The sequence below is a fragment of the Pogona vitticeps genome, chromosome 1 (assembly GCF_051106095.1).
Source record: "Pogona vitticeps strain Pit_001003342236 chromosome 1, PviZW2.1, whole genome shotgun sequence".
NCBI classification, from domain to species: domain Eukaryota; kingdom Metazoa; phylum Chordata; class Lepidosauria; order Squamata; family Agamidae; genus Pogona; species Pogona vitticeps.
Genome location: NC_135783.1, coordinates 165,306,986 through 165,320,704, shown reverse-complemented (window position 1 = coordinate 165,320,704; position 13,719 = coordinate 165,306,986). Strand labels below are relative to the sequence as shown.

Genomic DNA, 13,719 nt, shown 5'->3' with positions numbered 1-13,719 from the left:
GCTGGCTGGGGTTTCTGGGAGTTGCAGTTCAAAAACACCTGAGTAACAAAGGTTAAGAACCACTGATCTAGACTACACCAGCTTGGACCAAAAAGTGTGCCCTGAAATGCAAAGCTTGGAAAGGAGTGACACCAAGATGGAATTCTGACTGGTGCCTCTTTTTTTTAAGGAAAGGTAACCCAACTGTATTTCAAAACATGGGCATTCCATTTAAATCCTCTGGCATGGAACTCAGACAGGCCAGCATAAAATATAAGCGATGGCACCCTGTTTAACTTACTGTGAACACAGAAAGATCTGGTCCATTCCAGCACAATAAGAAACCGAAGATCTTTTGACAACTTTGAAACTAACAACATGTTTCTGAAAATTGCAACCAAAATGAGGCAATATAGCTGCAATGGGGAGAGAAGCTACCATGGTGACTTCTGAAGGGCACTCCCTGAAGATTGTTTTGGCTTACATGAATGTCATTTCCTATTTTGACCTTATCTTGCCATTTCAACTCTTTTCCTTAAGGAACAAAAAACATCCATATCCTTTTCCCTGGAAATTGCATCCCCTGTCACTGCAGAAAGCTGTAAGCTAGAGAAGATACCAAACAAGTACTAGTCAACCATGTCAGAGAAAATGACAATGATTCAGTCCTCATTTCCCATCATAATCATGATGAAAAACTTTATTCCTACTTAAAACGAATGGGTTGTTTAAGTTATATTTCATGTTTGCAAAATACAACATGGAAATATTTAAATGAAGAGCAATGGCATTATTAGAACATACTTATGAAGAAGGCAAGGAGGCAGAGGACAATAAAAGGACCTGAACCCATAAGGGACAGGGTACAGATGGTTTTGATGGAACAATTTATTTTTAAAAGTATTAACCCCGTATTTATTGCAGCTCTTGAACAATGTGAGACACAGTGGGAGGTTGCTTAACTATTGGCAATATTCTAAAATAAAATAATGCTATTAAAACGTATAAGGGGAAAGAAAATGCTGAATCGCACTTCTTTCTGTCTCTGCCACACCTTCTCATGTTTTTCCTCTCAAGGCTTGTCCCTCTGCCTCCACCATTTCTCCCTTCCACCACCACCTTTGTCTCTTCTTCCCCCACCCTCAGCTATCTTCACTGCCTCTTCCTCCCAGGGGTTTCTCTTAGCCACCTTCAGTGGTGTAACATGGGTGGGACCCTAGGGGCAGCTGCCCTGGTCACAACATTCTTAGGAGCATAAAATGCTACACCACTAGGAAGAGGGAAGAGGATGCAGTGGGGATCAGAAAGGTGGCGGGTCGGGAAAGGGGTTGCCACAACCTCCCCACTGGGAGGCTGGCTTGGTCCATCAGGCATGCACTGGGCAAGCAATGGCCAGCCAAGGGTAAGGAGGAGTGAGAAGAAACAGGAGAATGCATGTTTGCCCAGCTGCGCACTTGCCTGAATGGCTGGGGATGTTGCACCAGCTGAAGGTAGAAATTACAAAATGTACAATACAGATGAAAATGCTTTATCAGCCATTTGCTTTCCTGAAAATCCAGACATTGCTGGATACTGAAAAATATGATTTTATCAATGAGCAAATTCAGCATACATGTGCTAAGAATACAGAGTTGAATGCTGCAGCTATGATCGCTGAAATAAATAGTCTTTGGCGCCATATGGTCTTGTATAATGAAGTCAATTCCGATGAGCAGATTGCTAACTCCGGGCTGTTTGGCTATGTTCTTAAGGTTTTTCTTCCTAACATTTCGCCAGTCTCTGTAACCGGCATCTTCAGAGGACAGGAGTCAGAACTCTGTCTGTGCTCTGGTGCAGTTTGTGGGGTAGTTGAGTATTTATAGCTGTGGTATCAGCTTTTGTCCCTTCCAGGAGATTGGGTAATTATGGTGATCAGTGTGTTTTTGTTGTGGGTGTATTGTTGTGATAAAGGGGAGAGATGATCTGTCATTGTAATTGATGGGTGTTGTTAGCTGGTCTTTTGTGTGCAGTGATCACTGGCCCTTGTGGCTGGGTAGAGTTCGTTGACCTTTTGCAAGCTGTATTTTTCAGTGCTGGGAGCCAGGCTTTGTTGAGTTTTAGAGATCCTTTTTGTTGAAGCTCTGCTGGTGTTTGTGGATTTCAATGGCTTCCTTGTGCAATCTAACATAATGATTGCTGGTATTTTCCAGTACTTCAGTACTGTATTTTGAAATAGAATTTCATGTCCAACTTCTTTCAGGGTATGTTCAGCAACTGCCGATTTTTCCGGTTGTTTTAGTCTGCAGTGTCTCTCATGTTCTTTGATTATGGTGTGGATGATGCCTTTTGTGGTTCCAATATATACCTGGCCACAAATGCAAGGTATCCGGTATATTCCTGCAGTGTTGACGGGGTCCCTTTTTTCTTTTGCTGACCGTAACATTTGTTGTATTTTTGTGGTGGGCCTGAATACAGAGCACAGACAGAGTTCTGATTCCTGTCTTCTGAAGATGCCAGCCACAGAGACTGGCGAAATGTTAGCAAGAAAAACCTTAAGAACATGGCCAAACAGCCCGGAAAACCAACAACAACCATCATATCCTGGCCATGAAAGCCTTCGAGAATACACAATACATGTGCTTGGGGAGGTTCAATGCTGGACAGGTGAAAGGGGCTCGGGGAGTGCTAATGGTCCATGAGTTGGGGGCACAATACTTTCCTTGCTGGCAATCCACGCTGTGCCACTGGCCATCTCTGCTGCTGCTGCTTCTCCTGTCTCCACCTTCCCTGCTACCTCTTTGAGAGCATTCACTTTTCTTGAAAGCCTCTGTGGAGTCCAGTGTGAAAAAAATCACTCTCTGCAGAGGAAGCTATTTTGTAATTGCTGGTCTTGGAGGACTTCTTCCAGCCCAGCGTATTCTATGGGCTGCCCAGGGAAGCTGCCTGTGCTGATTTCTCTGATCAGCCCATGAAAAATTGATGGCTCTGATGGGTGCTCTGAGCAAGGCAATGGAAAAAATAGCTAGTTTTGTGTTACTCCTACACAGTGGAAGTTCTCATCTCTAAAAAAATGAGATGATACAGTATTGTATTCTTTTCTCTCTTAAAACCTAGTTATGTTCACACTGGAATCATTCACAAACAGAGACTAGGCTGCAAAGCCGTACAGATGTTAACATCATGTACGGTGGGATTGTGTAAGTGTATATAAGGTCTGGAACCAAATGTTGAACTGTTTCAGGACATTGATACTGGACAAAGGATCATACAAAATCAGACCTGGATTTATTGTCATTTTTAAAAAATTAATTTCATGTAATTTGTATTGCATAAGACCCACCGCAGTCCTTCTGTCATCAGCCAGAACGTAACCTGCAGCTAAATAGAAAGAGGATAGGAAATAAATAGGAGTTACTAAGTAGTCCAAGGTCTGAGAAGGTGCATTGATAGATAATCTCAGGCACAAAGTATGAGACAATTACAACAAAATTCTGCTTTTTACAAAACTTTAATTAATTAGTTAATTATTTAAAAATGTTTATCTTGCCTTTCTCCTCAAAAGGACCCATGGTGGCTCACATCATTAAAAAGGCAATATACAAAGTTAAAAACAGTAAGTTTTTAAAAATATTTTAAAAAAGAAATAAACAAGTATCATTTTAAAAATGATAAATAAAATCTATACTAAAACACATTTAGCTTTATATTTTACATAAATAGTCAGAACCAATGTACATTACCACCGGTGTCACATGATGTTTTGTATTCTCACTGATGATTTTTAAATATAAATCAGTTGAATCAATTTCACCTTCATAGAAGAACTGACACATTTCAAAGGACAGTGTTACACATGCTCACTTGTGCTAACATTTAAAAAGGCAGATGAAATACAGTAAATAATTGTATTTATTTATTTAAGTTATGAGATTAATTGGTTACCTCTCAGTTGAACGTCTCAAAAGCCATTTACAAAAACAAAATAAAAAGCAGCCCCATCCAAATATTGTCACATGGCCTGTTTGAATGTCTAGCTGTTTAACATCTCCCCATATTCACTCAGCCTTCACTGATCCTGGCTGTCGTCGGAATTTAAGAGTGGGAAGCTAGTTGTTACCAGCGATGTTGCAATGTTTGCTTCACTCTATATGAATTTTTCCTCTTTAGAGAGAAGAGAGCATGATGGCCTCAACTGTTATTACTACACACTGCCGATCACAGGAGATTGTGACAGATTAAGAAAACATGGTGTTCAGATGTTTTGTGAGTTCACCAACCAAATCAATGGCAGCATTAAGAGTTTACCCATGATCCTGAACCTTGTATCAGGTACAGAAAACAATGTGACTATGAATGGTTGCCATGGGCATATCTGGGCAGCCAGAATTGCTTATTATCCAAATTGTCTTGTAATCATCCAAATTATGTACATGCAGAATTTTATTTTGTTTTATTTTGGTTTTGTTTGATTTCACCTTTTTTGGGGGAAATTTACATTATGCATCACAGTTTACATGATGTGAATGTATTAATGGGGACTAGAGCACAGGAGATATAGATATGGAGATATAGATATGGATATATATATTTGCAGACATCAAGACATATAGACCACGTTTATAGGAGTTTTAGGAGGCAGGATGGTTTGCACCCCTTCTAGTTCCACCTATGAAAGTTGTTTTCCCAAACAAAATGACTGTGAAGTGAATGAAATTACAACAGTAAACCATGAAGCATTACTCTCATGCAAAGTTAATTTTCAGGCGTAGAACAAGCCAGCTAAATTCATAATTTGCTCTGTTGAGCTGCCACACCTCATGGCCCAGATCAAGGTCCATATTGTTTAAGCACTGCCTTTGGACAATAAAATAAGATCTAGCTATGTCACCTTTACAGATTTTGGAATTTAAGTGGACAGTTTTCTCTCAGAGCCGAGTGCGGTGCTGGCTGGGATTAGGAGTTAGTAGTCTCCGATCCTAATTTTTCCCAATTGTGTTTCTTTCTGGGATATCTCCTCTGGCTTTAAGAGTGGCTGGAGCTGAATTTTTTTCCTGGCATGGAAATGATGGGAAGCATCATTTCAGCTACTAAATTCCTACCTGTCAGGTTAAGTGTTAAGATACAGCAATACCACCACGATAAAAGTTCAAAGTCTTTCAGGTTTCTGAGGGCCAGATTAGGTGAGACAAATCTTCACAGTTAAATGATGATAATATGTTTTCCTTCCAAAGCCAGAATCATTTAAAGTTACCAATTTGCAGATGGAGTCCAAATCTCTCTCTCCTGAGGACCAACCATCAAACAAAACTCAGCAAATTTCCACTAGGGGAAAAAAACCCTCAACAAACCCAGATGAATTGAACTTCTTCTGCGAGTTCCACTTCTAATGATGAACTCAGTATAATGCTGTTTTTGACCTATAAGCCATTTCCACTTCTATGGAACACTGATGATACTGGAAGGTAGTATCCCTGACCTCTGCACTTACTAAGAAAATCAGTCTTGCCATCTCATCCCCGAGTCTTCCTCTGCTGACACTGCACTTTTGTTGGGGAAGAGGTGTGAGGAGAGCCAGCCCAGTGTGAACACCCATTTGACAAGCTAAGAAGCATAATTTATACAAAGTAGGTATACATGAAAAGTCATACCCAGGTGACAGCTTCCTCCTTTCGATTAACTTCTGCTGGAGGTAAAAGCAAAGCATGCAGCAAAGGGTACTGTAAAGTTGTCTCAACATGCAGGGCGAGGTTGCTTCAACATTCTCTTCCTTGTGCACTGAACTGAGCTTGAGCATACAGAAGACTGAGGACATCACCACTTCCCTGCCACTGCCTGTCACTGTATGTGGGATCAGAAATGACAATCACCCTGGCATGAAAGCCTTTCTCTATCCTCAGTGTCTACTGATCTTTATAAGACGTAGAAAGTAGAAAGTAAGACCTTTAAAATGTGTCTTTTGTAATGGAGGAAATGCATAACAGACTGTGGGCACCAGTATGTATCAGGAGATAACATATATCTTCTCTTTTCATTTCTTCTACAGTAAAGGATGTCAGGTGCAATTCCTCAGCCATGGGTGTGGGAGAGAATGGAGCACTGATCACAAAGCCATGTTTGCAGTCAGATGAAATGACCACTCCTGTCAGGGGAAACATCACCTATAAGTGTGACCATGAAAAGTGGACTGTTGCTAGAAACAACTGTCTAACTATTCCCATTAATAAGCTTCTTATTTCTGCTGAGGTAACATCATCCCTCTCTTTTCAGAGACATTGGCTAAGCCTCTGTCTACATATGCCCAGCAAAAGTCTCAGCAGAGCTCAGCAGCACTAGTTACCTGTAACTAGTTACTCTCTCTTTTTTATTTATTTCTATTTTGGAGGGCAATGTGTACTTGCAAATTTATTGTTACGTGCATGAAGCAAAACTTAGGTAAAACCTTATCTTAGGTAAAACAACTAACACCTGGTTATTCTTTGATTCTGTCTTTTGCCTTTGCATAAAATATTTTAATGACCTCTAGAGGGAACCAGAGAATATTTCCCAGTACTGTTCTTGGATATTGGCAAGTATAATATAACGTGCTAGGCTGCAATAAATTGCTGGTGCCATCCGAGCAGCAATAACAATAAAGACAATCTGGCTTCCAATAAGTAATGAGTAACACAACAATTTCCTTCTGTGATGTACCAGTCTGAATTCCGAGTCTCGGGTCCCAATTAACATGCCTAGATTTGAGTTATTTATCTTACAACATTGACTGGTTTCAGACTATTATAGTGGACAGCATTACCAAGAATTCTACTTAAACTTTACTTACTGTGACTCAGAGATGTGTGTCTCACATCTTCTCAGTCTTGGGTGAAAATGGAGTGGGTGTGTTCCTTTTTTTCTCTTTGCAGCAACATTTCCCATTTTTGCCCTCACTTAAACACCAATCTGATTACAAATATTAAAATCCAAAATGGTATTTTTCCTCTAATTCTGTGGAAAGGATACTAATTGCCCAGAACTTGACAATTTCTTGTGCAGAAGAAGAGGTTAAAAAAAAAACGACAGATAATGGGAAAATCAAGACAAGAAAGTGAGGAAACTTGCTGGTACAGGAAGAAGTCTTGGTGAGGCATCTTGGCATGGTGAGATGCCTCATCATTCCTTCTAGGACAAGGAAAAGGAACTGTCTATTTAAATCTTTCTTCTCTTGGCCTCTGGGAAATTTTGGCTTAGTGCTCATTAGCATTGCAAAACAGGCACAAAAATCTAATCTGTCTGTTAGTCTGTCTGTCTGTTATTGTATTGGATTTGCATCCTGCCTCTCTTTCAAAAATGGCACTTGCAGTAAGGATGAATTAAAAGATACAATTAAAATATTTTTAAACAAAAGAGAGAAGTGATCTTAAAACAGTGTATAACACATGAGTAGAGGAAGAAGAGGTAAGCCCAAACTGTGTACCAGCATGCATCTTCTGAAGGCTTATAGCCTTCTGTTGTGTTGGAAGATCCCATCTCATTGTCAGATGTGAAGAATGATTCAAGTCTCAGCCTAGTCACATTGCTACATAGAATGGGAAGCAGCATAATTGTTGTTGTCATCGTCGTTGTCTTCTTCTCCTTCAGGTAGCCTGAATGTGTTGACAACATGGCTAAATAGTGTTACAACTAGTTTCACTCAGGGAGCACAACCAAAGACACTTATTTACTAAGTCAATGTTAGTTCGTTCCTTATAGTGCCACCTGCAGCAGTTCTGAAGAGACAAAGAATATTCACAGCATTTCTTGTTCTTAGCAATTTTCTAGGTCTCTCCATGCCAAGACTTCTTGCCAACACTTTCTCTTTACCAGCAAGATTTCTCAACTTCCTGTGATAATGAGACATTCTGTTATGTTTTTTAAAATTGCCTCTTCTTTCGCAGTTCAACAGTCTTTCCAGAAAATCTTTCACAGGAAATATGCCATTTTGCACAGGAATTGTGATAATTCTGAAAAGATTGATAGTTTTTTTCTGGATGGGAACAAAAAGACAGTGAAACACTGAAGAAATCCCGTGACATTTCTCAGAGAGAGAGAGAGAGAGAGAGAGAGAGAGAGAGAGAATCTTACTTCAAGGATAAAATATGATTTTTAATATTTTTTTTGCCAAAAATGAAAGACAGTCAGATTTATATCCTTAGTCAACACAACCACTGCTGCTCATTATACAAAATGGTTGTTGCTTGAATTAGAAATGGAATTGGGACTGAACAATGATTATTGGGGTTGCCATCTCTTTTTTGATGCAGGGCTCCTGCAACATGAAGCACTCATTTGTGATTAAAATTCTACTTTTCTTCCTTATTGCCTGTGCCCATCCTCTTTCTGCCCTACAACTGTAAAATACAATGGGAACCATGCCAGGAGAAGAGGGCAGTCCTAAAAGTGACGGCCACCTTTGCAATTTCTTCATAATTATTGTGAAGGGAAAAAAAACTTGCTAGAAGTACTTCTTAACATTTTACATGTTTTAAAAAATCGCCAAAGAGGCCTAATATACTGTATAATTTGTATTTAGCTGAAGATAACGTCTTGACAGCAATTTCATGCTTCTAATACACTTCGTTTTAACTCTAGCTTTTAGTTTCCAGTCCTGAGGCAGTGCAAAAGTTGCCCGCATACCTTGAAAGTCTGAATACAACCATAAAAAAGGAACAGAAAAATATAAATATGTCAGTTGCAAACCTGAAAGCTGTTGTTGAAATACTGAATACAGTTTCAATCATTCCAGTAGAAGCAAACCGGACAACAATGAAAGTGAGTTACAAATGGCTGTGAACTTACTGCTTTTTACCTGAAGGTGGTTAGGAGCAACAAGAAGTAAATAACTAAAGAATCATCATGACCTAGCTGGTGACAGAAAATAGTCAAATATCCTAGCAGGGGTAATATCCATTGATAAGATATATAGTTTATAAACTTGTCTAATGCATTCCTTAAAACAGTCAGAACTAGAGCCCGATATCAAATCAAAGTCATGAATGCCACTAAAGCATGTGAACATATATTAAGAGTTCATCTGCATGCTCAAGATATAAGTTCAAATTCAGTTCAAACAGATCTGCTGTCTTTGGATGAAAGAGGGAGGGAGAGGTGAAAGGAGAACATGAGTCTCAGAGAGGAAAGGCAGTCTCAGAAGGAGAGAGGGAATGTGTGTGTGTGAAAGAAGGGCCTTTCCCCCAACAGATTGCTAAAGGCAAAGTGCTCTTTGTTCTTATTTCTGTGGTGTCCCAGTATGCTCCAGTGAATTGTCTCAATATTCTGAGGCAAGGACTGTTCTAAAGTACCACCATGGTATAATTGTTCTAAAATACTCTCACTGTTCTAACTGCTTACTGAAAAGACTTGTAGAAATACAGAGATATTCTCTTTACCACATTCAGTTAAGTCAGTTACTTTCAGCTACAAGACACAAGAACAGGTCAGACTCTGAGTCAGTGGTACCTCCTGATCAGGGTAAGCTACAGGGAACAGGTAATTTGCCCCAGGTCCTCACAAAACTAGAACACCAGCCTTGGCTGCTTTACACAGTGTTGGCCTCTCCAAAGCTCCACAAATGCCTGTGTCCTTGCAGGGGGCAGTGGCATGATGTCCTGTTGGATACTTGCACAAGAGCAATCATGGAAGTAAGTTGCTGCAGTTAATTGATAATGTACCAGGCACATGTTAAGAGTATCTCAGATGTGAGATTGGGCATGCAATCAAACACATGACCAATATGCTATCAAAACCTCATAAATTAAGCATGCCATCTTCCATGTGTGCATATTATTATTCCGTAGGATTCTTGTCTGCAAGTCAAAAATGGTTGCCCCATTTCCAGTTTCCTCCTTCCTTGTTTTGTTTAGCAAATTCATGAGAAAATTGCACATATTATTGAGGTAGCCAAAAATTTGCGAAGAACGGTAGGTGCAAAGGCAAGGGAACTAATGGTACTTAAAAACCTGCTTAAATGTGTTAATAGCAAAACGTGGTGATGTCAAGAAAGAAGAATCAACTATCAAAGTCTGTCCCCCAAATCAGAGTCACTGGGGAAACTTTCATAAAAGACGTCCAAGGATTAAAAGGTGGGCTTGCCAACCTTTCATCCTTCCCCCCCCCTTCATCGCTTGCATTTTGTATTATCTGTATCTCTACTTGGAATGTGGTGGAACATGTGCCATTCGAACCCTGACTATCAGGTTCAAAACAGGCAGGTGGATTGGAGCAAAGTGAAGGCATTGGAGTTTTTAAACTGTATTGATAATTATGTTACGTAGCATTACTAATGTATGTCTATTTCTTTTACTATTGCAGCATTTTTTGTCCACAGTAGATACCGTTATGGCCAGTCCAACAGAAACTTGGAAGGATTTTAAGAATGGGAGCTCTCAGCTACTAGATTCTGTGGAACGATTTTCTAAGTCTCTTCAACCTCTCAGTGACACAATTCCTCTGATTAGATATGACAACATTCAACTTGATGGAACAGTCATTGGCAAGAACAATGGTTCAGACTATAACAAGAGCTTTAGGTTCTCCAAACCTGCAGATATCAATGCTAGTGTGCTAATTGATGAGACAAAAATTAATAGAACTGGGGCGTCAGTCTCCACCATCATCAGTGTGGCTTATTCAACCTTTGGACATATTAATGCACAATACAATGAAACAGCTGACTTAGTAATAAATGGTCTGGTACTCACAACAGTAGTGAGTCCTACCAGCAAATTAGGTGATAATTTCCAGATCAACATGACCTTTGCAAAGAGTGAGAAGGCCCTGAAAAATCCTCGATGTGTCTTTTGGAATTTCAGCTTCTCTGCAGATGGAGGAGGTTGGGATGATGCCGGCTGTGAAAGCAGAGAGGATGCACACCAGGTTGTCTGCTCCTGCAATCACTTGACTTCCTTCTCCATTTTGATGTCCCCCAGCCATGAAGACTCGTGGGATGTATTGACTTATATCACTTACATTGGCTTGGGCATTTCTATATTGAGCCTCATGGCTTGTATTGGAATAGAACTTGCAGTGTGGAAATCTGTGACCAAGACAAGAATATCCTACATGCGCCATGTTTGCATTCTGAACATTGCCATTTCTCTCTTAATTGCAGATATCTGGTTCGTTGTTGTTGCTGTGATGCATGACAAAAACTATGAAGTGGATCAGCATATCTGCACAGCAGCAACATTTTTCATTCACTATTTCTACCTCTGTGTCTTCTTTTGGATGCTGACGTTGGGCCTTATGCTGTTCTACCACTTGGTCTTTATTTTACACAATGCAAGCAAAACCATCATGAAAGCTTTAAGCATTTGCCTGGGATATGTTTGTCCTCTAGCTATTTCAGTCATCACAATTGCCAGCACTCTTTCACATGGCTCTTACACAAAGAAGAAGATCTGCTTACTCAACTGGGAAAACAGTAAAGCTCTCTTGGCCTTAGTTATTCCTGCCATGATCATTGTTGCTATTAATGCTATTGTCACTATTGTAGTTGTAGCAAAAATATCAAGACGTTCCATTGGAGAGAAGTCAATAAGTGAAGAAAAGAAATCTTTGTATCGTATTGCCAAGAGTATTGGTGTTTTGACACCACTATTAGGCCTTACCTGGGGATTTGGCTTTGCCACAGTTTTTCCAGAAAGCCCAAAAATATTCCACATATTATTTACTATTTTCAATTCCTTTCAGGTAAGTAGGTCAGTCATGTCAGGTATTTGCTAAATGAGGTTGATTATAAAAACCTGTAGTTTCCTCAGTGCCAGTGTAACGCACAACATGTCACATACTGAGTGAGGGTGATTCACATTACTGTTTTAATACCATGAAGCCTAGTGCTATCAGTGCTAATGGATTTTTTCTGTGCCTCAGTTCCCTCTGCCACTGCTGCCCCACTAACCAGGAGGTAGACAGGGGATACATGTCCCCATTTGAGTACATATGGGGGGGGGGAGAGGAACCTGAGTGGCACATGGGGATAGGAGACTGAATCCTAAGGACTATGCCTCTTTATCCAGTATCCTAGCTTCTCTGGTAAAAATGTGTGGCTCCTTCCCACATTTTGGTAAGTTCAAACTTACCCCCTTTTCAACAGCACAGTTCTGCATCAGGACAAGTTTCTTACTCCTGTGACAGAATTGAAACTTTTGTGCTCATTTTTCTCCCCAAGGTACAGATTCGTTGTTTACATCTTTGGCAGACTGTGTAGGAATCAAGCATAGAGAAATTATGCCCTTCCTCACACTAGACGTACCCCAAGAATCTGTGTACATGCATATCCTGTATTATGTATCCATTTTGATCTGTAACTTTTTTTCCCCCAGGGATTATTCATTCTGTTGTGTGGAACTTTCTGGGACAGGAAGGTACGAAGGGAATTTTAAAATAATTAAGCCAAAATTCAGTGGTGTACTTTGATACTGAATGCTAGAGGAATGTGCCAGCAAGTGTTTTAGCCCCCTGGAGCAATTTTAGGGTGGACCAGAGGCTGTAAGAGGAAAGAAGGGTTGCCAGTTCTGATAGAACAAGTCGGATGCAGTGGAAGTACACCATCAGATTCTGGCTGAGAATTTGGGATTAATTTTTTAATTGAATTGTACATACAATTAAATATCAGTTTCTATTTTCCTTGTTTAAATCTGTAGGTACGAGAAGCTATACTGAATAAGTGTTCCCTCTCCAGGTGGAGCTCACAACACACAAAGGTAATATTTTCCCCACAATTAGATAAAAGGTGCTCATCTAAATGGAGAGCCTGGGTTGTCTTGCAGGGATTATGCTGTTTACCAACACAATTGCAATATGCAGTTAGATTTCAAGTGTCACAGTTCGATGTGCCAAGAAGTTAAGTTCAGAGACTGAATTGCCATCTGGGGAATGAAATTGCTATTTGGCAAATGGAAAGGTGAACTGTGTCACCCTCACTAAATCATTGTGGGAAAAGAAACTAAATCTAAAAATACTGTACTCTATTTATGAAACTGTGTGCACACCTTGTCCTGGTGAAAGCATAACAGTAATTTCACATTTCTGTATTTATTCCTGTAGTTATCAGATTAACTACATGGTGTCCATAATTATTTTAAATTCTGTCACAATGATTTGGTAGGGGTTTCTCCTAGGTAAGTAAAGATTGCAATGATATAATAAAACAAACAAGCAAAATTTATTTTGCAGAAAATGTTCTTAGCTTTTCAGTAATACACATTTTCATCTTACAGTCAACATCCCAAGGCATGTCAGCTCCTATGCTTTCTATCAGTTCTCCCTTTTCAAGAACTTTAAACAACCTTTTTGGCAAAGCAGGTATGTGGTGATTAGAAAACATTTGTGATTGAAAACCAGCTTCCTTTTGATTACTTTTGAAGGATAAGATCATAGAATTGTAGAGTTGGAAATGTTCCCAAAGATCATCTGGTCCAGCCTTTGGCCAGTATAAGCATTGCCAGCTAAAGCTAGCATTTGGACAGGTCTTGGAGAGCTGCTCTATATCCCTGGATCTTGAGGCTGTGACTGAGAGACAAATCTCAGGGTGAACAGTGCTGAAGGAAGAGAAAAGCTGAATACCAACATGCGTATTCCAATTCTTTATACCCCATTACTTGTACAGCAGCCTGAAGGCAGCAAAACCTTATGGATGTATGCTGCTCTTCTTTCCTCAGAGATATCTCCTCTCATTGACTCAGATACCCTTTGAAAAAATGACTGCTGCATCCAGGATTTCTAAACCATCTAGCAACACCCAAT

The 13,719-nt window shown here is 39.9% G+C and overlaps 1 protein-coding gene across 2 annotated transcripts in view; it reads left to right on the top strand.

The window, feature by feature from the left end:
* Positions 1-13,719, top strand: part of ADGRF5 (adhesion G protein-coupled receptor F5) — a 58,601-nt gene that overhangs the window by 43,792 nt on the left and 1,090 nt on the right. For both annotated transcript variants that reach the window (XM_078378163.1, XM_078378170.1), the window contains exons 14-20: positions 4,126-4,287; positions 6,002-6,201; positions 8,566-8,745; positions 10,285-11,664; positions 12,297-12,338; positions 12,618-12,677; positions 13,194-13,278. In XM_078378163.1, coding sequence (XP_078234289.1) covers positions 4,126-4,287; positions 6,002-6,201; positions 8,566-8,745; positions 10,285-11,664; positions 12,297-12,338; positions 12,618-12,677; positions 13,194-13,278 — 2,109 coding nt within the window. The remainder of the gene's footprint in view (positions 1-4,125; positions 4,288-6,001; positions 6,202-8,565; positions 8,746-10,284; positions 11,665-12,296; positions 12,339-12,617; positions 12,678-13,193; positions 13,279-13,719) is intronic.